The 24872-nt window shown below is 55.3% G+C and overlaps 1 protein-coding gene and 1 long non-coding RNA gene across 4 annotated transcripts in view; one reads left to right on the top strand and one right to left on the bottom strand.

Moving 5' to 3' along the window:
- Window positions 1–8761: 8761 nt before the first annotated feature.
- Window positions 8762–15683, bottom strand: LOC146399621 (uncharacterized). Of its 2 annotated transcripts, none has more exons than XR_014818182.1 (2): window positions 15346–15683; window positions 8762–11009 (listed from the first exon to the last, which is right to left on the bottom strand). It is a non-coding gene; the product is annotated as an uncharacterized LOC146399621 (long non-coding RNA). The 2 variants fall into 2 exon arrangements; XR_014818181.1 differs by lacking the exon at window positions 15346–15683 and adding an exon at window positions 13749–13911.
- PFKP (phosphofructokinase, platelet) overlaps window positions 13527–24872 on the top strand; it is a 59485-nt gene continuing 48139 nt past the window's right edge. The window contains exon 1 of one of the 2 annotated variants that reach the window (XM_084980613.1): window positions 13527–13675. Coding sequence is in view for 1 of the 2 variants with exons in the window: in XM_021065066.2 (XP_020920725.1) it covers window positions 14076–14190 (115 nt within the window). In the remaining variant the exon portion in view is untranslated. Of the gene's footprint in view, window positions 13676–13991; window positions 14191–24872 lie in introns of those variants that run through there. The other variant, XM_021065066.2, reaches the window with a different exon arrangement.

The raw sequence follows: 24872 nt of genomic DNA, 5'->3' as shown, positions 1-24872 counted from the left end.
GTCTCTTCCCTCTAAAGTCCAGATCCTTTAAGGGGATGTCACAAGGATGGTTTCTATTCCCTGGCGCCAGGCAACGTCAACTCAGGGCACCTAGAGCAACTCACTGAAGGGGAACTTGAAAACAAAAAGCAGTAAATCCCTCCTGGCATTCAATAGACCAGGCGCCGTAGAGAGAGTCAGTGGACTCACAACTTGTCGGGAACTGGTGATCACCTTTGATCTGTGTCACTCAGCCACAGCCCTTGCTGGTCCCACCTAGTTCTCAGACCCCAGGACCCCGAGACCTCTATTTCTCCACCCAAGGATGTTCTTGTTTGTTACAGCTGCACCTACCACATAGGGACGTTCCCAGGCCAGGGGGCGAATCAGAGCTGCAGCTGCTGTCCCACACCACAGCCACAGTCACGTGGGATCCGAGCCACATCTGTGATCTATGCCCCAGCTTGTGGCCACGCCAGATCCTTAATCCACGGATCGAGGTCAGGGATCGAACCCACATCCTCGTGGACACTAGTCGGGTTCTTAACCCGCTGAGCCACAATGGGAATGCCACCTCCCAAGGTTTTTATTCCATAATTTAGTCCCTGCCTCTAAACTTGGTCCAAGTCCAGTCTGTATGCAGAGTTGACTTATGCTAAACTGTGCTCCCTGACATGTCCTGGAAGATTGGGGAGGTGGGTTATAGGAATGACGCCTCTCTGATCGGAGCGGTATCTTCCGTTCCCCTTGGAGCGCTGGTTTTCTTCTTTCTGCCGTGACAAGGGTGGAGCTCTAAGCTCATTTTCACCAGGGAACCATTCTCCTCCTAGAAGAGGGACTGAGAATTCTTTGTTTGTGTTGCACTGTGACACGTCCTAAGGGGTAACTCTAGACGCACACCCCACACACACACATCAGGATTTCTCAAGTACAGTACTGCTTATTCAAGCTCAATGTCATGGGGGTTAAACACGATGATAAAACATCTGAGACCTGTTGACTATATGAACGTGGTGGCTGATCAGATGTACAATGAGAACAATTCACAAGAGGACTGTGGAACGTTACTGCTCGGATGCTATAAAGGAGAGTTTCAACCTATACCACGATGGATAACTTTTTTTTTTTTTTTTAAAGGACACTGCCATCTGTGCTGGGAAGCAGTCGCTTCTGAGGAAGGGCGCTATTGCAGCAAATTTGACATTTAAGATTCAAAGGAAAATATTGTGGTTCTGCATGTGCAAGGGATGGTGCCACGCATTTATTATAATCAATCCATGGCTGTGTGAGTTATTTCCCACTCAGGGAAACAATTTTGTGTGGATATATTATCTCATAAACACTTAAGCCATAATGAGCCATTTCATTCTCAAAGCAAATCTGCTGGTGCCTAAGATGCAGTTACATAGCTTCAGTCTTCATCGCTTCTGCTGGAATTTAACAGAATACCCATATTTGCACATCACGCAGAAGGCTCTGCTCACGTCCTTCTAGTCTAATTTGCACAGATTTCCCTTGTGAAGGAAGAAGTGCTTTCTGGAGAAGCATTTTAAAATGCAGGTTCTGGGGAGGTCCTGCTGTGGATTGACTTTGCCCCAGCTGTGGCGGAGGTCACAGCTGTGGCCTGGGTTCGATCCCTGGCCTGGGACCCTCCATATGCAATGGGCGTGGCCAAAAAATGGAGTAAAATGTAGGTTTCATTATTACTCAGGGATGGTGGGGTCAGCAGGTCAGGGTGGACTGCCATTGGCAACAGGAGGGGCTCACACACCACCCGGGTCCGAGGGGGCACCAGGGTCAGCGGGGAGCTAGGGAGGGGGCAGTGTGAGGGCAGAGCCCCTGTGGAAGGGCTGGTAGAGTTAGGAGTGGCCCCTTGGAATAATTTCAGTGAGTTCTGGACAGAAGGGGCCAGTTGTCAGGTGCCTGGCCCTGCTGAGGTGGGGTGGGGGCGAGGGGAGTGGCGGGGCCCACAAGAGCTGGGTGAAGGGGAGGTCTGAGGGTGGGCTCCGAGCTGGTTGCTTTGCATACAGAAGGTGCTCCCACAAAGCCCTAGGAATCAGCTACCCTGGTGGGGGGATCAGGTCTTCCAGGTGCCTAGGCAATAAAATGTGGGTCCTGAGAGCCCCGCTTTCTAAGCATCTAAATAAAATGATGCACTGAGGCTGCTCAGGCCAGCGTCTTGTGCACAGTGTGTGCTCGGTAAACCGTGGCTCCATTTATATCACGATAATGGGGTTAAAATCCCGGGGAGAGTGCCTGTGTGTTTTTAGCTGGGGTCTGGTCGTTCTGTCCTGTGATAAGCAGATTAGCCAACGAGGAGAGGGCACGATGAGGGTTAATGCACTGTCCCCAAGTCAGAGTGGTGGAATCCCCAACTGCACCGTTAGAACCCAGAAAGAGGAGGAGAGCAAAGCGGCAGACATGTGGCCACGAGCCCAGCGTTTCACACGCGACCTTGTCCCACAGCTTGGTTACTGGTGCTAACCCCCAAAGAGCTCCAAGAACCGAAACGAAACAGAAAGAGTGACAGCTGGCCCCGGGGCCCAGCAATGCATCTGGTGGCCTCTAGGTCAGGGCGCCTTTTCTGGGTTGTATAGAGAAGCAGAAGCAGTCCGTTTCAGGGGAAGGCAACCCGCCCATACATGAAGTCCAGAGAACTCTCCTTCTTTCTCGGGACTGTGCACCCACGGCACTTGTCCCTCTTTGTCACCACTTCCTAACAGCCCTTTCGAATGTGAAGGCAGACAGAGCCATTCGCAAATACTGAGCTCAGAGGCACTTCTCCAAGCCTTGGTGTCCTAAGTAAGAAAAGAATAAATTCTGCATTGGCTACTGCTGATGTCAAGTCCATGCTGTGTCTGAGGAAGCACTGGATGCTGACGGGAGAAAGGCCACGCTGTCGAGTGGGGACCCAATAACCCCTGGGCATGTGGGAAGCTTTCAAGTCTACTCTTTGGGGCAGTATTCACGCTCTCCTTTTTTTTTATTAAGGTATCACTGGCGCACAGCTCTAAGGTGTTTGCCTTCTGGGTGTCTAATGGACGGCCTGGCGACTGTAGTTAACACCTCACTTGCCCTTGAAATTTGCAGAGTGGAAACCAAGTTCATCTCATCGTCTCATCAAGAAACCTGTAAGGCTGCCTAAAGGGCTGTTTCTGTCTCCCTGCCGTGACTCTGGGGCCATCGTGTGGCCAGGAGAAAAAGCACCTGCGCCAGAGGCTGGGCGTGCCTGGTGGGGGAGGAAGAGACTAAGGATAGAAAGGAGGGTGGGTCTAGAGCTTGGGGGGGCTGCCGCCCGAGCTCCAATCACGTCCTCCTCCATCACGTACAGGCATGAAATCACCTGGAGGGTGAAGACCCTGTGTCTCTAACAGGCCCGAGGGATGTGGGTCCCAGAGGCAGAGGCCCCCCTGGGAGAGGCCAGGCAGTAAAGAGACATTTGCCAAGGCTCCTTTTCATTATCCTGAGCTACTCGGGGAGAATAACCTGGTGTCACATGACAGCTCTCCCTCTCTCTCCCTCTCCCTCGCTCCCCCTCTCTCCCTCCCTCTCTCCCCCTCTCTCCCTCCCTCTCTCTCCCTCTCCCTCGCTCCCTCTCTCTCCCTCCCTCTCTCCCCCTCTCTCCCTCCCTCTCTCTCCCTCCCTCTCTCCCCCTCTCTCCCTCCCTCTCTCTCCCTCCCTCTCTCTCCCTCTCTCTCTCTCTCTGTTCCTCTCTCTCGCTCTCTCTCTCCCTCCCTCCCTCCCTGTCTCTCCTTCCCTCTCTCTCCCTCTTTCTCTCTCCCTCTCTCTCTCTCTCTGTTCCTCTCTCTCTCTCTCCCTGTTCCTCTCCCTCCCTCTCCCTCTCCCTCTCTCCCTCCCTCTCTCTCTCCCTCTCCCTCTCCCTCCCCCCCCCTCACACACACACACACACACACACACACACACACACACACACACACACACACTTTCTCCCGCTGCAGTGGGAAGCTTTGGCGCGGCTTGGGTCTCTGTGTTCCAGCAGGAGCTGGGTCAGGAGGCGGAAGCCTGCCCCCTCCCCAAAAACGAGCGAACCCGTGTGCTGGGTCTGGATTTCCCTTTCTCAATATTCCAGCCATGGAAACGCTGATGAAACCTTGTTTACTTGCAACTGCTTTTCAGATCTGTGTCAGTTTCCTGAACTCCAGCTTGAGCCAGGGAACAGAGCGAAGGTGGCAGGCAGGCACGAGGCTGCACGTCCGACCATCAAGCGGGAAACAGGGCGCAGCGCTGTCACCCAGGCACCGCGGGGAGGCGGGGCAGGGCAGGCGCGCAGCGCGTGGAGCCTGGTTGAGGAAAGGGCCATCTCCCCTGTGGACACCGATGCCTGGTCGTCCTGCCTTTTGTGCTGCTGAGCATGGGGCCTGGTCCCAGCCTTGGAGGAGTAACAGGAAGACACTGAGCAGGAAGGAGGGAGGCGGATGGGGACGGAGAAACAGAACAGATGCGCCTTGTCCCAGAGCAGGGCAGGACTTTGCACGGTTTTTGCTTTTTTTTTTTTTTTTTTTTAACTGCTTTCCTGAAATATCCTTCGCAAACCATTTTTTACACCATGTATTTCACCAGGAAAGGAATCTTATTTGTCCCCCATGCCTCTGGAATAAGTTGCACAAAACAGCAGCTGCTCTCACGCAGCAGGATGCTGTCACACAGGCTCTAGCCTCTTCCTTTGCATTAAAGGAATCACTCCAATCTCCACCCCCGAGCTGATTCCACCCAAGACACGGGGGTTCCTACCCCGGCAGGGGCGAGCCAGCCCCTCCCGGCTGCCTGGAAAGATGCCCGAGTGTCCAGCCTTGTGACCACGGGACTGCAGCCCGGCGCTGGCATCCGCCCAGGCCGTCCCCAGACACGTTCCAGGGGTCCAGGGCTGGGCTCACAGCTCCAGGCTGGGCCATACAAGGAAGCCCTTGCCGCCAGGATGGCCACGGTCACTACCCCATGGGGTCGGAGGGCTGGGGATGATGGGATGGACACAGCCACGCTGCCCCCCCACACCATTGGGCTCTGGTATGGGTTTTGATGGAAAGCCACCGGCCCTCACCAAGCGACCCTTCCTGCTCTTCTCCCCAGAAAGGAGGGAAGTGAACCCCAGGGTCTGGAGGGAGGCCTGGTGGTGCATTTATTTCAGCCCCTCACCCCCACCCTGCACTGAAGACCTGGCAGCCCAGGTCTGTCCTGGCCCCCAGGACAGCCAGCAGGGGCATGGGGACAGCTCCGGTCTCATGGAGAAGCCTGACTCTCAGCGCCCAGCATGAGGACAGTCCCTCCTGGTTGCAGGCCCCAGCTGGCAGCTCCTGCAGTCCAAACTCCTAGCATCCTGGCAGCCTGCACCTGCCCAGCTGCTGGCCACTTCCCCCACCTGCTGTCCCTCTACCTGCTCTCCCCCCATTTGCTCTCCCCCCCACCTGCTGTCCTCACACCTGTTCCTACACCTGAGCTCTTCCCCACCTGCTGTCCCCCACCTGCTGTCCCCGCACCTGTTACCACACCTGAGCTCTTCCCCACCTGCTCTTCCCCAACCTGCTCTCACTCCACCTGCGGGCCCCCGCCTGCGCCCAGCCTCCCATCCAGGTCTCCAACACCCCACAGCCACTGCCCAGCAGAGCACCCACACAAAGCCCTGCTTTCTTCCCACTCACATCCCTCTTTCTTGAGACCTCCATCTAGAACATTCCCAGCCCTTACCTCTCCCCTAGTCGCAGGTCTCATCACCACTCCTGGAGGCAAGCTGTAAGCCCCTAAGGACTCAGCTGGACCCTCAAAGGCATCATGGTCATTCTCCAGAGCTGCAGACCCAGGGCTGGCCCAGTCACAGCTGGCAGAGACTGGGCAACTAAGATACAACAGGTGAGTAGGAGGTCGAGGAAGCCAAGGCTCAGGAAAGGGGTGAAGGCTTGAAGAACAGCCCTGAGCCTTGTAAACATGCTGGCGTGTGGCTGAGAGCCTGGAGTTCACCGGACAGAACACCCACTGAGAGCTCCCCGCTTCACCTCCTGAAAGCAGGGGACACAAAGGGAGCTGGCTTAATCTCCTGGGGGGATGTGTGTGTGCGTGTGTGTGTCCGCACACACATATATAGTCATGCGGAGAACAAGCACAGGCCAGGGAATGTTTGCCTCGGAGCAGCAGTCTAGAATGGGCCATCTCCAGGGAAGTCTTCCAGAAACATGTTTCATGGAAGAAAATCTTTGGACCTATTTGCTAATAAAATTTGGAGTCATTCCTGGAATGTCACCAAGATATAGCTAACAAGATATGAAAACAAGTTCCAATCATAGGGCCTCATTTTCCAAATGGAGAGTAAAGAACAGAACAAGAATAGCCTGAGGGCGGCCCGGTCTCGGAGAAGAGCTGCAGCACCAGCTGATGAGCCTCTCTGCAGGATGCTCCAGGACAATTGATCTGAGCAAGAGTTTCCTCTCTCCCCCCCGCCCCCCGCTCCTTCTACCATTTAACACCTTAGGGAGTTCCCACTGTGGTTTGTTGGGTTAAGAACCCGACTAGTATCCACGAGGATGTGGGTTCAATCCCTGGCCTTGCTCAGTAGGTTGGGATCCAGAGGAGTTGCCATGAGCTGTGGGGAGTCGCAGAAAGGGCTCAGATCCTGCGTTGCTGTGGCTGTGGTGTAGGCTGGCTGCCGCAGCTCCAATTTGACCCTAGCCTGGAACATCCATATGCCTCAGGTGTGGCCCTAAAAAGCAAAAAACAAACAAACAATGACAACAACGAAACCCACTTTGGTACAAAACTCCCTCCAGAGGTTTCTAATTCTTCTGCCCACCTGGGAAAGTCCACTCTGCTTGTAGGAGATCCTGCTGTATTATTTCTATGACTCCAAACCACTAGGAGTTAAGCAAAAGTCTGCAAAACCCATTAACCAAAAAGCAAGACTTTATAGAGAATCTTAGCATTTCCCCTTTTTAAAAATTTTTTTAATTTTACTTTCTGGGCTCCAGGTGCCAGAAAGCTCACAGCCCAGCTTGTCGCTGAAGGTGGATGCCATGCCAACTGTACGCATGGGTCTGTATTTTACTCCCTCACCTAAGCTTTCCACTGGCATCTGACTCACCTTACTGCAGGTCCTTTTGTTTTATTTTGTTTTGTTTTATCTTTTTTGGTTGCCTGACTTTAAAAAAAAAAAAATCTAGTAATAAGTTTAAAAAGAAGGTTCCTGAACCCTCCACTGAGGGCAGAATCTTGGAGCTGGAGAGGACAACCAGCAGCCAAGCAGCCCAAGACGGGCACCACCCATGCCAGAACGCGGTGGCCAGAGGGGGACAAAGGTTTCTATGTGCAGCTCCAGCGGCGAGAGCCTGGGAAGCAAATGCGTTCCAGCCAGAGGCCAAGGTCAGGTGAGGCGAGGACCAGACGGGCTCCTTCCTGCCGCCTGGGGACTGGGTCTGGGGCCCAGTTGGGGGCTGAGAGCTGAGGCCCATCAGACTGCCCCTCCTCTGTCAGAGACCCTGACCCACAGGGCAGGATGGGCCCTGCCGCCCTCCCCCTTTGCATCCATCCTCAAGGACCCAGCCCCGGGACCTACTGGGGTGGAAGCTGCTATTTAGAACGTGGGTCCTTAACCACACGTCCTCAATCCCCCTGTAGCTAGAGAACCAGCTTCCCGTCTCTAGGGGCTACAGTTACCTTGTCTCCTGAATCAGTCATCTTCCTTGCTAGTAGCAACGCTCCTTCAGGTTGTCTCCTGCCCTTGGGCTGGGTCTAAACTCCATGGCCACAGGTGTTCTGAGCAAATCAGAACTTGGCAGGGCGAGGTGCATGCTGGAGCCGCTGCAAGGCCTCTGAATCCGTAACTCCCACTCAGAATATGCCAAACACCACGGAACAGCCTGCATGGACTAAGCAGGGGTTCCCAAATGTTCTTTTTTTATGGTTTGGATTTTTTTAAAATTAGAACACAGTTGATTTACAGCGTTGTGTCAATTTCTGCTCTACAGCATCGTGACCCAGTCCTACGTATATGTATATATACCTTCTTTTTCTCACACTATCTCCCATCATGTTTTAACCCAAGAGCCGGAATACAGTTCCCTGAGCTGTACAGCAGGACCTCATTGCTTATCCATTCTGAATGTAATACTTTGCATCTACCAACCCCAAACTCCCAGTCCATCCCACTCCCTACTCCCTCCACCTTGGCAACCCCAAATCTGCCCTCCATGTCTGTGAGTCTGTTTCTGTTTTGTAAATAGGTTCATTTGTGCCATGTTTTAGATTCCACATAGAAGTGATATCATGTGGTATCTGTCTTTCTCTTAGGAGAATCTCTAGTTGCATCCATGTTGCTGCCAATGGCATTATTTTGTTCTTTTTTATGGCCGAGTAGTATTCCACTGTATATATGTGCCACATCTTCTTAATCCATTCATCTGTTCGTGGACATTTAAGCCCTTTCTTCCAGAATCTTTGGGATGCAGGACACAGGAGGCACCAGGGTAACCACAGTTTTTTAAAGAACAAACTTTTGGAGGCAAGGAGAAATCTTAGGACTGATGCTTATTATTTGGCATTTTACCTGCCGCAAAGCAAGACTCTATGCTAAGGTTCTCACGGAAACTGTGATGGGGGGACCCCAACACTTTCTAATGAGCAAGAACTGATAAACAGAAATCAGTTTTCCTCACATAACTCGTGTTCCTGCAAAATCACAACCCAAAACTCCAACCCGTCGGAGGGTTTGGGAGGAGGTATTAGAAAGTAACACCATATAGTTTAGAAAAACGGATCGACAAGAAACAGAGCCGAGAACTTGTTTTCAAAAGCTGTTTTATTTGCTAGTTGTTTGGACAGACCGTTGGTGACATTCGGAGAGACGTTCCAGAGAAGCTGTTGCGGAGGAGGCCAACTTCAGGGAGCCTGAGGGAGGGAAGAGTCGGGGAGTGGGGGTGCCGGGAGGTGGCAGCTTTAACCATTGCTGGTGGTTAACAGCAAGAGGGCCGGTAGCTTGAGCGAGGAGCAGAGTTAAGGAGTGCGAAGGTTTTGCTTTCTGTCTGTCTGTGTGTCTCTCTCTCTGTTTCTCTCTCTTTCCCTCTGTTTCCATCTCTCAGTCTGTTTCTCTGTCTGTCTCTCCCTCTGTCTCTCTGTCCCTCTGTCCCTGTGTCTGTGTGTTTCTGTCTCTCCGTCTGTCTCTGTCTCTCCTCCCATCTCTCAGCTCTGCTTGTATTTGTACAGCCTCTCTCCACCTGATACCCCGGCGACCCCCCAAACAGTCCTTCCCACGGGTTCTGGCAGCAGGGCCCGGGGTGTGGGGCCTGGAGGGCCAGCCTGCATCCTCTTCCCCTCGGGGAGTTGGACAGAGGAAAGGAGCGAGTCCGTAGGGACCTGGCGGGTCAAGTGCATGGAACACGGCTCCTGGGACTGGCTGCCCGCTGGGAGCCAAGGGAGGGGCAGGGACGTGGACCGCAGGGCAGGAGGGACTCAGAACACCTCATGTGACAAAATGACATGATCAGCCCTGTCTGCTGCAGAGTGCCTTAGAGGGGCAGAAATCGGCCCTAAATGAGTGGCCTATCCTGGTAAAAAGGCTTTATAGGCAAAAGACGAGTCTGTCCCCGAGGAGGTTCAAAGGACCACAGCATCCGGGACGAGGCAGCAGGGCCCGGAAGTGCCGCTTTACACAGCATCCTCGGAGGAAGAGGACCAAGCCTCAGACCAAGACCGTGGGACCCAAGACTTGGCCTGGGTTCCTGGTGCACTAGCTGGACGTAGGCTCTAAAATACGAGGGGGTCCCAACGGTGGGAAGCCACGGAAGCCACTGAGGAGGACTCAGCTTCCTGCCCCTTGGGCCTGTGACCAGGTGCCTCCCTCTGCCCTCAGCTGTGGCCTGGCCAGTTGCCAGGCTCACAGGCCCCCTAACTGCGCTCTGCACGCAGGGGTCGCGTGTGTACACGTGACTGGAGGGAGAGGTCCATGGCTTATATCAGCATCTCACAAATTTACACCCCTAAACGTTCAGAGCTCCTGCTGCCGGCTGGCACGTGCCCCTGGCACACGCCTGGTCCATGGGTGTTCGTCTGCAAAGTGAAACGCGTTACTGTTATAGCTTTCATCTCGGATATTCTAGCGTGTTGGCCCTTGAAAGCTGGCCATGAACCACCCCAATTCCGGTAAGGAAGCAAGGGAGCTCTAAGAACCTGTCATTACAAATTCAAACGTGTCAAAGTCAACAGAGAACCCAGGCCTCAGTGTAGACAACATGCAAATTAGCAGGCAGATCTAGTATTTCACAACTAAAACGCAGAGTGACCAGGTTAATCGGACCGTACATCCCGGGCAGGGTCTCCAAGAGGCAGAGCCAGTGGGCTACCCAGAGAGAGGTGGGGAGGGAGCCAGGGGGCACCAGGGGCCCTTCCTGGGCCCTGGGCGGCGGGGTGAGCGCCCGCGTGGGGGAGGGAACCTGCTTTACTCAGTGACTGACTCAAATGTTAATCTCATTGGAAACATCCTCACAGACACATCCAGAGACTGGGTTTTGCCAACTATCTGGGCACCCGTGATCCAGCCAAGTTGACGCATAACATTACCCATCACGTGGCAACACCGCTAAAACCATCCTGGTTTCTTTTCCTGACGGGGAAATTCCCAGAGACCTTCTTTCAGCAGCGGAGCCGTCTCCCCTTCCCTCTTTCTCCGAAGCAACCGAGCAATTGCTGGGGAAGCTCCTCAGAGAGGGGAGGTCTGCTTCTCCCACCTTCTCAACGCGTCCGCCCTCCTTCCGCTGAAGGTGCAGGAAGAAGAGGAGGGTCCCGTTACTCGGCTTCCACGCACACACCGAGAAGGAAGCGGTTTTTCTGTGAGAGGCTCTGGTTCGCATGGCTGACCACATTTCCTGGAGGGATTAAACCCTTAAGGACCACGTGCTTCGCAGAAACCAGGAGACTGTCTTTCCTTCCGTGTTTCCCAGGCCAGATGTGGGCTCTAGGTGGTTCAGGACAACACGACTCCGTGTCAAGGTCTTGGAGAGCATCCACTATTTTCTACCTCGTGCAGAGTCTAGCTGTTAGACAGAGAGCAGGATCACTTTAAAATGTGGACCAGGACACTGACCACAACTGGTGGGGGTGGGGAGCATGCATTGAAGGCAGCGTTTCCTTGTTTAGCAAGTGCTTTCATTTACTCGTGGACTTTGCAAAGTCTAGGGAAGGAGGAGCGGGGAGGCACCAGGAAAAGGGCAGATGGTTACAGAGCTGTGGTTGCAGATTAGCTCAAAGTCAGCTCAGGGGTGCGGGTGGAAGGAACCCGCCAAAGCTGAGGCATCAGAGGTAAAGGCTTCATCCCGCAGGGGGACAGAGGCCTCTCCAGTGAACCCCCCCAGCAGTGGGGCGTGTACAGAGCACACCCTCCCCTGCTGCACCTTCAGATGAGACTTCAGACCCCGGCTGGTTGCAGCCTCTGAGGCCCAGAGCAGAGAACCCAGCAAAGCCTGCCTGCAGCCCCGGCCCCTGGAATACTATTCCTGTGATGTAAGCGGGTGTGGGTATAAACCATCAAAGCTTGGCGTAATTTTTTAGGCAGCAAGAGAGAACTAGCACGTGGCATGGTCTGCTGGACATAAAGCTGGATGCTCGACAGGCGTGAATTCTCCCTCCTGGATCACCAAATTCTCTTCTAAGGCCAAAGTTTAAAAACCAAAAACACAGTACCTCCAGTCAAAGGGTTACTAAAACACATGTGCTGCAAGAGAAAAAGGGTGCAGCAGCTACGTATTTTCACAGTGGCCGTAGCCAGCTCTACTTTGTACCCTGCGAGACTGAGCAATGGGCCAAAGCTTAGGACCGTAGCCAGAATGAGGAATTCCTGTCTGAAACACAAGCCTGCTTAAGAGACCTAAGCTTTGCCAAACAGACATAACCTTTGGGGTCTGACAAGGCTGAACTTTCCTGTGTTTAGTGAACTGCAGTATTTTATTCCCAAAATGATACTTGTTTGTTGGAGGAAAACACAGCTATAAGAAGCAGAAGAAATTAAAATGTCCAGATTTATTTACATCTTTATGCACGTGCACACACACAGACACACACCCCTGCCTCCTCACTTATGAAGATATCCTGAATATATTTTCATGTAATGTACAGCTTATCTTCAAACCCTAACAGCAATAGAAAACAATGTGTATATTTGTATCATAATTTATTTAGCCCCATTGTTTGGATACTGAGCTTGTATCTATTGTTTTCTGCAGTACACACCATTTGCTGTCATGTGGCCAACCCTCTAAATTACAAAAACTCAGTTTTATAAGAAGGTAAAGGCCTTTTGGCTAAATTAAAATTCGGTGTGGAGCAACTTTTCAAAGGGTAGAATGCTCTAGAAAAGGATGGATGATTCTAGAGCACAAATCCTGGGTCGGGGTGCCCTGGGCAGAGCCTGGCTCCCGTCCCGCACTGGAGGAGTGAAGGGCACCCATGGGCCACCTTCAGATGTCCACTATCTGCGCAGCATCACTCACTCAGCTGAACTCATTAGCGCAGGCGCTCTCAGATTCTGCAGCCGTCAGAATGCGCTGGGACTTATTAAAAATGCTATTTCCTGACAGCATCTCTGAAACTGGACTTCGGCGGTACTGGTGGGGGGGCAGGGGGTAAGGCCAGGAGATTCGGATGACCGCAGGCGTTTAGAAGTTTCTCCATCCCTTCCGGCCCAGGGCAGAGATCAGACCTCTGGCCTTGTCCACAGCAGCAATTTGTTTCTCTTTTGCAATTCACTGCTGATGCTCAGACAGCGGAGCAGGAGGATAAGGCAAGCGCCCAGGGCAAGGACGCACTCCCCAGCCTCTCTCCAGGGCTGCCCGGTAGTAAACAGCTGTGCGTGCGCCTCTGCCTCAGGCTGCTCCAGGTGACAGGAGAGCCTTCATTTAACCTCTTTTCCCTTTGTGTCCGCTCGGTGCACGTTCGTGGTGCCTCTAGTAAGTGATACCGCCCCCCACCGGAATGGCTGATGGGGTCCTTTAAGAAACTCTTCCCTCCGTACCCCAAGCTCAATGCTCTGGGCAAGACTGCGCGCCCAGGCGCATCGGTCCGCGCGACCGCGGCGGGGAGCTGGCCCCTGTTAATTTCCCTGAAATGTCTGTCCCCGTTCATCCATCACCGGGCACATTGGACGTGAACGTCAGGGAGTTCCCAGTGCAGCTGCGGGAGCGTCTGGCTGGCCACGCAGGACACTGCGGTTTCCTTCGCAGGCGCTTGGGTCTTATCGCCCGGCCAAGACTTTCCTGCCCGTCTCCTGCCCCTTCCATTCCCAGCGTCAGGGTGTCCCCGGGGTCCCCGCGCGTCCTCTACGGCCCCGTCCCTTCTCCTCGTGTGCCAGGCCCCCTGTGGGGACCGAACCAGCGCTTCGTCACCGCCCGCCAGCGACGCCCACGGTCGCTCCGCGCCTGGAGGCTGGCGCGCGTCCTTCCTCCCCGACCTCAGACAGGAGGAAAAGCCGGGGCGCCCGCGGCTCCGAGCGCTGCCCCCGGAAGGAATCTAGCGGGAACCGGGGGTGCCGCTGTCACGACGGTTCGGTTCCCCCCCAGCCGCCGCGGGCCCCGCGCCCAGACCTGCCGCTGCCCGACCCGCGACGCCCCCACCGCGGCGGCGACCCCGCCCACCTGGAGTGCCCGGCCGCCGCCGCTGTCCCCCCACCTGCCGCGCTCCGCCCGGCTGAGGCCCCCCCACCTTCGGGGCCAGATCTCGGGCGGCGCTCCCCCCGCCCGCACCGGCGAGGCTCCGCCCACCTGCGGGAGCTCCCCACCCACCTGTGGTGCGCTCGCGTCCCCGGCCGGGCTTCCGGCCCGTCAAGCTCCTCCCACCTGCGAGGCGCTCCGCCCCCCCCGCCCCCCAGGCCTGCCGCGCTCCCCCGGGAGGTGCTCCCCGGAGCCCGGCTCGCGCCCGCCGAGCTCCCCGCCAGCCGGCGCCCCCGGCCCCGCCCCCCGTCCGCCCCCGCGCCCCCGCGCCCCCGCCCGCCCGTGGCTGCCCATTGGCGCGCGCCGCGCGGGCGGGGCCGGCGGTTCCAGAGGCGGCGGCGCGGGCGGGGCGCAGTGGCTGCTGAGCACCCGCCCGGCGCCGTCTCCGGCCTGCTCGCCATGGCCCACCACGACGACTCCCAGAACCCCAAGGGTTCCTTCCGAAAGTTCCTGGAGCACCTCTCCGGGGCCGGCAAAGCCATCGGCGTGCTGACCAGCGGCGGGGATGCCCAAGGTGCGCGACCGCCCGCGTGGCCCCGGGCGGGCGGCGAGTGGAGGGGACCGGGGAGCAGGGGTGGGAAAGGGGACCGGGGACAAAGGCTGAGGTTCCCGGGAAAAGCGAGGGGCAGTCAGGGAGAAACGAGGAAGAGAGGTGATCGACCAGGGGGAGAGAAGCCCCGCGCGCAGAAACCGCAGGGGTACCTTCCTGGAGCGGAAGCGGGCGCGGGCCCGGCAGCCTCAGGAGTCACTGCGGAGCCAGGGCAGGGAGGCATGTGGCAGTAGGATCCCTCGCCGGGAAAATCAGTTTTCCACCTCTACGCTTATTTTTAAAATTGCGGCTGGCGGTGGGGTCTCCGGGACCGTGCTCGAGGTCATTTCTCATCCGAGTGGTAGGATGAAGCCGGACGCCCCTCCAAAGCGTGGCGACGGCGCGACCACGTCCGAAGCCGCGGTTCCCATCCCAACTTCGTCGCCCACCCCCAATGTCGTGGAAATAACAGATCAGACCCCGTGGCGCGTCTGCAGCCTCGCAACCCCTGAGCGGCGCTGGCGGGGTCTAGGTTGCAGTCGGCGGGAAGCGGCTGGGGCGCACCGGGGTCCCCGCCTGAAGATGCCCTGGGGGCGGCACGGCCTTGCGTTTCCGCTGGGAGATTTTAAAAATGGTTTTCCGGCGCTCTAACCTCCTGTCCCCTTCCGGCTCGTCACCAAACCAAAAACTGAAATGGGTCACTAGGCCCTTCCCCCCTACCCCCCCCCCCTCCGCGCCCCAGCCTCCTCTGGATGGGAAGGACCAGGAAGCGGGGACTCCCAAGCGTCACAGCACCGGGAGTGCGGACTGCAGCTGCCGCCCTCCGCCCCCGAGGGTGGTAGCTGATTTCGAGAAGGGGACCCATGCTCCCGGGCCCGAGGCCTTACGAACAGAATATTTGGATTTAAAGCGGGGATGACACAGCCGCGCCACGGCCCCTTGCGCTGGGCGCACGTGGGGGCGCAGGGGTTCCCAGAAGGCTGGGGTTTCCTGATCCTGGTCCATCCCTGGGTGGGGCGAGCCAGCCTCTAGAAAGTAGCGCCGTGCTGCCCAGGCGCTGCCCCGGCGGGTGCATGCTTAGAGCCTGAAGGATCACAGGCCGGGGACGCCTCCTGAGCCCGGTTTTGGTTTTTATTTTACCCTCTTCCTCCTGTCCCGGATGAGCTGAAAGGCCCTGATGCCTCATCTTCCCCAGCTTCCAGGCCACGCTCCATGGAGGGATGCTTAAGTGATTGGTCCGGCGCCCTCGCCGGCCGCCCACCCTGCCCCGACCTTCCCTTCGCCCTTGAGTGGGGGCGGGGCCGGGCGGGTGCGGCAGGTGGGGCGCTGTGGCTGCAGCTCCGCCCGCCGCGGGCGCGTACGTGATGCCCGGCCCGTCACTGCCCGTGCGTCCTGCGCCCTCAGCTCTGGGCACCCCACCTGGGGCCGTGCGCTCCTTGGAACGTGGGTCCCCCGCGCGTGGGTCTGTTGGAAGCCCCTCCGTGTGCTATCGAAGGTGGCTTTCGCAGCATCAGTCGCCGCCCCCTGCCCCACAAGCCCGCCTTTGCGTCAGAACGAAGCTGGGCTGTTCTGATTTGGTCTTCTATTTGTTGTTCTAGTAAGGTGCCCCCGGTAAAAACAATGGAGAGAAAATGCTGTGACATAGCAAAGGCTGGAATTGGGGGAATAGCAAAGTGAAATAGATGACATCTCCAGCATTGCTTAAATGAACACCCCAAGACATGCCAGTGGGTGGCCTCGCTGTCAAGGGGCCTCAGAGGCAGGTGTGCTGGGAGGTTCGTCTTGCCCAAATTAGGAAGCATCTTGATGGACTCTTACCTCAGACTTGGAAACAGAATAAAACGTTGGCACAGAAAGAGGAACTGGTCTCTTAATCCTCCTGGCTTCAAGGTCAGAGTTTCAAGGTTATGTTAGACCTAAGGTACTACTGTCTGTTGGGAGGGAAAAAATGGGTCATTCTTTTGAGTCCTTGTCCAAAAGTTTGCTCAACTACCTGGTAGCTGGTGCTCAGGCAATTGAGATTGTGATGCAACAGGCAGAATCAGCCTTCTTGCTGTGATGCAGGCTTTGCCACTTGTGAGCAGTTATGAATAAGAGAGGCAGTGAGCCCACACCTCTTCTCGTCAGTGGAGAAGGGTCCTGGGAGACTGAACTATCCAAGAATGTGGCTTGGTCAGGGTCCTGTCAGGTTAACAGGAGATGGCACCACCCATGATGCCCTGGTCTGAGCTGGCGCATCTGGGCGGCCCCTGGCGAGCCCACCCTGGCCGGTCTGCTGGGCATTTTCCCTCTGGCAGAGCCGAGGCTGCTGTCTCCGTTTCTTCTTGGGCTTCATGCCGAGCGCCACCTCCCGTTTTGATCCTGTCTGGGACCTGATTGAATGTTTGGAGGCGTTTCTTTCCGAGAAGCGGCCCTTGGGATATGCTCCAGGGGTGGCTCTGGGCAGCTGCAGACTCCCGGACCCTCTCACTGTTTTACCATTTTATCTTTTACCCTTTTATCTTGATTCTAAGTAATATCGGTGCTTGATTTTCCCTTGGCAAGGAGAGTTTGGCTTACAGCTGAAGACCAAGGAGGATTATCACATGTTTTCATTTCAGGGTAGTTTTCTAATCAGATGCACAATTGTGGAAAATTCCACGTGGAGATGGCCAGAGCTGCCAATGGCCGGGGACACTCCTAAGTTCTAGGAGCTTTATGGGCCTTATCTCCAGGCCTCATTACATCGCTCCAGGACCCACAGGACTGCAGGTCTTGGTTTTGGAGGTGGGGAGAAGGACTCACAGAGAGAGAAGTAACCTCATTTAGACGACAGAGCTCCTAGGTGGGGCTTGGCTGGATGTAACCCAAGTTCTATGAGTCTCAACCCGAATGTTCCCCACTAATCCCCGCCCTTAAAGGGCTCTTCTCAGGTGAGGCTGTAACATCTAATTCCTACTCAAAAGGGAGCAAAGGCCAATTGGCTCGAAACTCTGCAGATGGTTTTTAAGCAGCTTTAAGAACAATGTGTTTGAGAGCATCAGCATGGCTAAGTCGATGTACCGCCCGCTGCTGAAGTGACAAAGTGCTTGTTTTCCGATTTATATTATTTTACATTATATGCTTATGGAATTATGATTATCCCCCCCAAATGAAAATCCCTCGGCTATATTCCTGACTGCCCCAGCCCTGGCCATTAAGGAAGGCAATTTCTAAGTCTAATTTTTTTTTTTCATTCTTTGGGTGACTTCCATTGTCACCAGGAATGTCTACAAATTTACACTGATTTTTACTTTAACCTAAAATAAGTTCCAGGTCGATGGACAGACTTCCTGTGACGAGGTTCCCACAGCCAAGCAAGAGTGTGTCACATATCAAAAGTGACTCATTGTCTCAGACACAAATTGAGGGCTTCGGGAGGGCCCGGTGCTGCCAAGCAGGCAGAGAAACGGCCCCAGAGGGTGGACTGAACAGGGAAGCTGTCCCTTTTGGCCCTTGGTAAAGTCAGCGTGAAGACAGTATTTACAGAACACTCACGCAGATGGGGTCTGGCTAAGCCTGTCCATTCATAGGAAGAGTCACTAGTGGCTCGGTGACCGTTTGCTCAGCAGAGGCCCTAACGCTTCCACCTGTGACTCACCCATTTCACACATGGGCAAGTGAGCTTTGAGCTGAACTGACTCCTGAGTTATAAGAGGTCGGCCTGGGCCACGTGGCCACCCAGCCGTGCGTTTCTGGCACCCAGCACAGTACGTGGCACTCAGCGGGTGCCCACAGGTTTGATGGTCTCCCCCCTGGAATCTCCCTGAGTGAGGACCACTTTCTTCTGCAGAATGGCAGGTGACAAAGAGATGATTGACCAAGCAATGTCTTCTTTGCTCATTAAGTCATTTTGGCGAATTAAGCCCTCACAAATCAAAAGCACTCTTTTAGGGAGTTCCTGTTGTGGCTCAGTGGGTTAAGAACGCAACAAATATCCGTGAGGATTCAGGTTCAATCCCTGACCTTGGTCAGTCGGTTAAGGATTCAGCATTGCTGCAAGCTGCATAGGTCGCAGACGCAGCTCAGATCCAGCATTGCTGATTCCACCCCTAGCCTGCAGTCTTCCATATGACACAGGTGCAGCCCTAAAAAAAAAAAAAGAGAGAGAGGAAAAAAAGAGGACTCTTTTATCTGCAGAGTCATATCTGGAAACAACACATGTCTGAAGATCAGAACTTAAAAACCATGATTCAAGGTACAGAGTTCCCATCATGGCTCAGCGGAAATGAATCTGATTAGTATCCATGAAGTTGCAAGTTTGATCCTTGGCCTCGTTCAGTGGGTTAAGGAGCTGATATTGCCATGAGCTGTGGTGTAGGTCACAGATGTGGCTCAGATCGGGCATCTCTTTGGCTGTGGTGTAGGTCAGTGGCTATGGCTCCAATTTGACCCCTAGCCTAGGAGTCTCCATATGCTGCAGGTACAGCCCTAAAAAAAACAAAAAAAAATTATTTAAAAAAGAAAGAAACTCGAGGTACTAGTCAACCCAGGTCGATGTAGGGGTTCCTCTCTGAACTTTTTGAGTGCTGCATCCAGGCCCTGCTGGCTTGTGTGGTCCTTGCATGCCCACCCAAGCCCTGCCCTCACACAGCCCAGTAAGGTGGGAACGGTGGGCATCTCACTTCACGCGCCCTGGGCCCTTACTGTCTGGCTCTGTGCATGTTTGTCTGTGAAGGGCTCTTTCTCACCGACAGTGTAATCATTATTTTAGCAAAAATTACTGGGTCTCAGAGGCGGCCCCTTAGACTGCTGGTGTTAACCCCATGAGTACCGTGGGAAATCCACGCAGTTGCCCTTTTCTAACGCAGACACCCTGGGTGACACATTTAAGTGGCCCTTGGAACCTAGACATCTTGTCATCTTTCCACAAAAGCAGGTTTTTCCCTGTAGTTCCAGAAAACGGAAAGCTTTGATACAGGATGCCTTTCACCCCGGAGAACTGGGGCTATTTGAACACCATCTGATGCGCTGCTGGAAGCGGTTACACTGGAAGGGTGGAGAGAGGGTGGCCTCATGTTAAAGGCAAACACAGGACACAGAATTGTACACCTGCTGCGAATGTGGTGATGCTGGGAAGGTGTGTTTGGTTAGAGAACAGATGGCTGAATGTTAGGAAAATAGCTGAGTCGCTTTCGAGGTATTCTCTCGATGAGCTCCGGGTGCTGTTTTATTTGTGAGAAAGCGGCTGCCAGGGCCTTCCTCCCACCCTCTCCCACTGCCAGCCCTGCCTGTTCGGGGCTCAGCTTTTGTGCTTCAGGATGAGAAGCAGCAAGGCTTGCGGCGGCGGCGCAGCAGTGACCTGAGCAGGAAGGGGCTTCCTGAAGGGGAGGCCTGCCCTCTAGTCTGGTGGGAGGGGAATTGTAGGTTTGCAGAAAGAGGTGGAAGCACCCAGCCCCCTCTCCTTCCCTCCCCTCCCCCTCCAGCCCCCTCCCGCCCCTCCCTCTCCTCTCCTCCCCTCCCCCTCTCCCCCAGCCACTCAGGCCCAGGGAGGCCCTGCTGCCCCCAGGGCTCTCGGCTTCCTTCTTTGTCCTGGGTGCAGACAGCCACAGGGGTCTGGCTGAGATGCAGGTTCTGGTTCCCTGGGTCCAGGGAAGGCCTGGTCGGCTGGATCCAGCAGGTGGTTCAGGCCATCTGATGTTTCCTATGATGGGATTCTGACCTTGACAAGGATTCTGATCCGGGAGATTGATGAGTGGGGGCCCTCGTGCAACGGCCTGAGTAGGTGTTCCTCTGAGTAGCAGGAGTGGAAGGGCAGCCAGGGGACAGAGGACCTCGTGCAGCTCTGGTGGAATATTCTCATTTCCCTTATCATTTAGTCATCCCACAGGCTGGGGACGCCTCCCCAGGTGCCCTAGGCTGGCGGTGGAGCCCCTTCTCCCAGGGGCCTGGGGGGTGAACATGTGCATTCGGTGCTGAGAAGGAAGCTGGACCTTTGGGCAGGAAGCCAGGATCCACGGACAGCCCCACCACGGGGGTGGGGGGCGGGAGGGGGCAGGGAGAGGGGCAGCAGGAAGCAGATGGGAGGCAGGTGTGGGGCCAGCAGGTGGGAGAAAGAGGGCAGGGCCAGTGGGGGTGAGGAGGACCACAGGGAGGACTTGGGATTACCCTCATGGGACCTGGAAGCCCCCTGGGGTCCAGCTGCCTCTGGTGAGGGAGGTTTTGGGGAGAGGGGAGGGGAGGGGACCCTCGTGTCCCCAGGACCAGCACTGGGCCGAGGGTGGCGGCTTGAGGGGTGGAGTAAGCACCCAGTGGGCCCCGTGGTGGGTTAGGGTTGGGCTGGGAGTAAGGGGTTCAGCTGCAGGTGGGAGCTGGACCTCTCGGCAGGAAGGCAGGCAGAGCGAGGGCCCAGGTGGAAGCAGGCAGGTGGGTAGAAGGATGCTCTTGAGGGCGGTGCTTATACCAGGGGTTTTGTGGACACCAAGGGAAACCTTTGCAGGAAAGTAGCCACTTTGGGATCTGGAATGAAACATTCATCACTTCCCGCTGGCGAGTGTGGCAAGACGTACACACTTTGCGGGTGTTGGGAACAGATTCAGGGCCCAGGGCTCCAGCAGAAACGCGGCCCCTTATACATGTGGCTTTAAACCCAGCACCACATTTAGAAATGCAACAGAAACAGGAAATGAGTTTTCAGCTTCTGTTTTATTCAGTCCAATTTTCAGTCCATCATCAGTACAAAAGGTTATTAATAAGATATTTCACATGTTTTCCATCCCGAGCCCTTGAATCCAGCGTGCATCTCACCCAGTGCGTGTTGGCATGGTTGGTGGCAGTGCCGGTGGCGGGGGTCTGGAGGGAGGGGTGTGCGATGCGGTCGGGGCCAGAGGGGCTGACCTGGTTGTTCATGTTGAAGTCTGGTGGCACGCAGGGGACTGCTGGCAGTGGTCTGGTGTTTGCCATGGACGTCGGGATGCAGCACGTGGCAGGCATGCTCCCACCGTGGCCCTGCCTGGAGTCCCTTCCCAGAGGTCCCCGTGTCCACCTGGCCAGGGTCCATCACCATCTCCCAGCCTCTCTCCAGGGGGCTGCCCCAGCCCCCCTGCCACCCCCATTCTCCCCCTTAGTCCTTGTCACCTCCGCCTCCCGGTGTGATGTGAGGGTTTGTCCTGTGTTGTTTACTGGCTGTGACAAGCCCCACCGGTGCCACCATCTTCCCATCTCATCATATGTCGCCCAGCACTGCGCGAAGAGGGAAGACACCCCGTGCATGTGTCCTGACGGCGGGGCGGCTGAATGAATGAATGACTGAAGCCCCCACGGGTCTATGCCCCGTGGTCCACAGCCGCTAAGGCAAGCTCGGTGATGGATGCTGCAGACTGCTGAGAAGCTTGTGAAGTGGTTCCCAGGGGAAGCAGGGTTGTGACATCTTCTCCCAGGGAATTTCCCTCCCACACCTGAATTATTAAACTGCAAGCTTCCTGGAGAACAGCAGCAGCAAGAATAAGACAAGGTGTGTTTTAAGTTTGCTTTCTGACATGTGCCAGCATCCTTGCTTTGGTACAAAGAGGAGAACACCAAGCGGGCGGGGAGAAACCGATAGGAGGTCTGGGCAACCAGACCTGACTTTTCAAAAGGGAATTTAAATGTTGAAATTACTAAAGAGTGATTATGAGCCTTGAGAAAAATGCAGGGGAAATGACCCAACACGCTCAGAAACGGCTGCGGAAAGAGGTTTATTATACGCTTCAGACCACAGAGGAAATAAAACCCCAATTATTTTATTAGAACCAACACACTCCTTGTTTTTTGCAAATTACTCGATGTTTGATTTTTATCAGAACAGCATCTCGGGGTGCTGGCGCACTGCCTCACGGAGCCCAAGGAAGAAATTACCTCCCTGACTGTTTGTGTTTCATGCAAGATGCCGCAGTGAGAAGCTAGTTGAGACCAGGGTGCAGCGAGAAAACAACAGTCTTCTCTTTCTATTACCCTAAGTTTTGCACCTAAGTTTCTCACATTTACCACTTGGCTGCTCCCTAGTTTTTTCAAGATTTGTTTATTTTTGGTTCTCCTTACAAGTCTGAACGTTCCCTGAGGACCCAGGGTTTTTCTTGCAAAAACCCTGGTTACTTTCCAAAGATTAGGATTCTTACTTATAGCAGGGTGAGAGTTTCCTGTGGAAATAACTGCAAAAGTTGTTTGAACTCCCCAGGCTGGCTGCTGAAACAAAACCAAAAGCTAGAGGAAGGACTCTGAATGTTTACTAAAAACAGCAGCTAGAGTGCCCTGCACCCCCCGGGAGGGCACCCTGCCCAGGACAGCGCCCAGCGGAACCCTCATCCCCGCCCTGCTCACCCGGGAGGCCGCCAGACCCCAGATCCAGAGGACCCGTGTCAGGACCCAGTCCGGATGTCAAAGAGTGAAAGAAAATCTGCTTTTCCTGCTGTCCTTGCTCTCTGTCCTCTGGACCCACCACGGGCCAGCCCTCAGTGGAGGGCTGACCCTCCCCAAATGATTAAACAGGAACTGGTGCCAGCAGGCATTTTTTTCTCAGTTTCCTCCAGGGAATTAGGAAGACTTTCAATTAAAAGGGGGAGTAGGGTTTCCACTCCAGCTTCTCGTTTTACTAGTTTCCTCCCCTTGGCTGTTAATTTGCCCACTAAGAGCCTGACTCCCTTGGGCTTCCTGGGAGCTGCAGCCTGATGCTCAGGTGCTCGGCCGGTTATCACTGGGCTGTGGGCGGATCACCTTCCCTCGGCCAATCAGAAGGCGGCAGCTCTGAGATGCGGAGGCAAGGCGGGCAGGTGTAGCAAGACACCCACGCCAACTGAAGTTGATAAAAGCAGCTCCATGCTGAGGCTCGCAGACGCGCGAGGCTTCATTCCCCGGGAAGGGGGCAGGAATGCTGTGCTCCCTGACCCGGGGCCCCCAAGACTCCCCTCCCTGCCAAGGGGTCTGATGCCGGCTGAGAGGGGAAGGGCACCCCAGGGGGCAGGCCGCTTTCCCACGTGAGTCTGGGTCAACAGCACGGGGCAGGGGAGGAATTCAGGATGCGGGGCTGCTGTGAAAGTGGCCAGGCCTTGTGGGCAGAGCTCACCCAGGCTTGTTTTCACCCCACGGCGTGTCCCCTGGGGTCACCTCTGGATTAGGCTCTGCTTGTCACAGTTTCTTTCCTTCGGTCATTTCCTTTCCCACTTGCACTTTCTAAAATCCTCCAGTGCGTGTTCTGTATTCACGTCTCTACGGAAGACGCCAGGAATACGGTCTTCAGACGTGGAGGGGTTGGAAAACCCCAGCCGGGAGCCGGCATTAACCTGCCTGCCGCCTCCCCAAAGCATCAGTGGGGCTCCAGCGTTTGGTGCTCATTCTCTTGATTACGGGGGCACGGAGTAGTTCAAGCATCACAGGGTCTGTGGGAAGGGGCTGGAGGAGCTGTGTTTATTCACTGGGTTAAGGCCTCAGGCCCAGGCCACAGGGCACACCTCAGTATGAGCAGGAGGGTGGGCGGGAGAAGGAAGCTCAGAAACTCCTGGAAGCTTTCCTGGAGGGGCCAAGCCCTGTCCTGGAGGTCAAGAGAGGGCAGCTCAGGGTCGCGGAGGCAGTTCTGGGGATGCTGCAGGTGGAGCTGTGTAGACTGGGCCTCCAGGTGGGACCAAGCAGGTAGGAAGAGCCCCCCTGGCTGGGTGGAGGTCTCACCTCAAGGGTTGGGTTTTACAGGCCCTGGGGAATTGGGGGAGAAACATGGGCATTTCTGAGTTTGGGAGATGAGTGTTAGCTGTTGCCAACACAGAGCACGTCTCAGAAAGTGTGACGCTGGGATAGGGACAGTGTGGCTGCAGGGTGTTTGTGTCATCGCCAAGGGGTGGCATGGGACAAGACATGGCATCTCCAACTTCATCTTTAGTGGTTTTTTACCCTTGCTTTTCAGAGTTTTAGATGTAGAGCAAAACTAAGGGTAAAGTACTGAGATTTACCTTCTACCCTGTGCCCCCCTCCACGTGCAAACCCTTGCTCACCATCAAAGTCCTCACCATCAGCATTCCCCACCACCAGCATCCCACCATCAGCATCCCCACCATCAGCATCCCTACCGTCAACATTCCCACCAGGTGGTGCATTGGTTACAGTTGATGCACCTGCACCGACATAGCATCATCACCCAGAGTCTGCAGTTAACACCGGGTTCACTCTTGGTGTCTCATGTTCTGTGAGGTTGGAAAATCCTCTGTGCTCTGCCTGTTCATCCCCCTCCTGCTCCCCCTCCAGCACTCCCTGGCAACCATATTGTTTTTTTAGGGCTGCACCTGCAGCATATGGAGGTTCCCAGGCTAGGGGGAGAATGAGAGCTACAGCTGCTGGCCTACACCACAGCCAAAACCTGTGTTCTCATGGATACTAGTCAGATTCATGATGGGAACTCCCGATTGTTCTTCGGGTTTTTTGTTTTTTGTCTTTTTGCTATTTCTTTGGGCCGCTCCCGCGGCATATGGAGGTTCCCAGGCTAGGGGTCGAATTGGAGCTGTAGCCCCCAGCCTATGCCAGAGCCACAGCAACGCGGGATCCGAACCACGTCTGCAACCTACACCACAGCTCACGGCAATGCTGGATCCTTAACCCACTGAGCAATGGCAGGGACCAAACCCGCAACCTCATGGTTCCTAGTCGGATTCGTTAACCACTGTGTCACAATGGGAACTCCCCAATTG

This window comes from Sus scrofa, chromosome 10 (assembly GCF_054392235.1).
Source record: "Sus scrofa isolate SSC_HxYL_T2T_F1_AM1 chromosome 10, Sscrofa_HxYL_maternal_Yorkshire_Landrace_v2.0, whole genome shotgun sequence".
Lineage (NCBI taxonomy): Eukaryota > Metazoa > Chordata > Mammalia > Artiodactyla > Suidae > Sus > Sus scrofa.
Note: the sequence above shows the minus strand (reverse complement) of the source record. Positions and strands in the feature narration are given on the sequence as shown.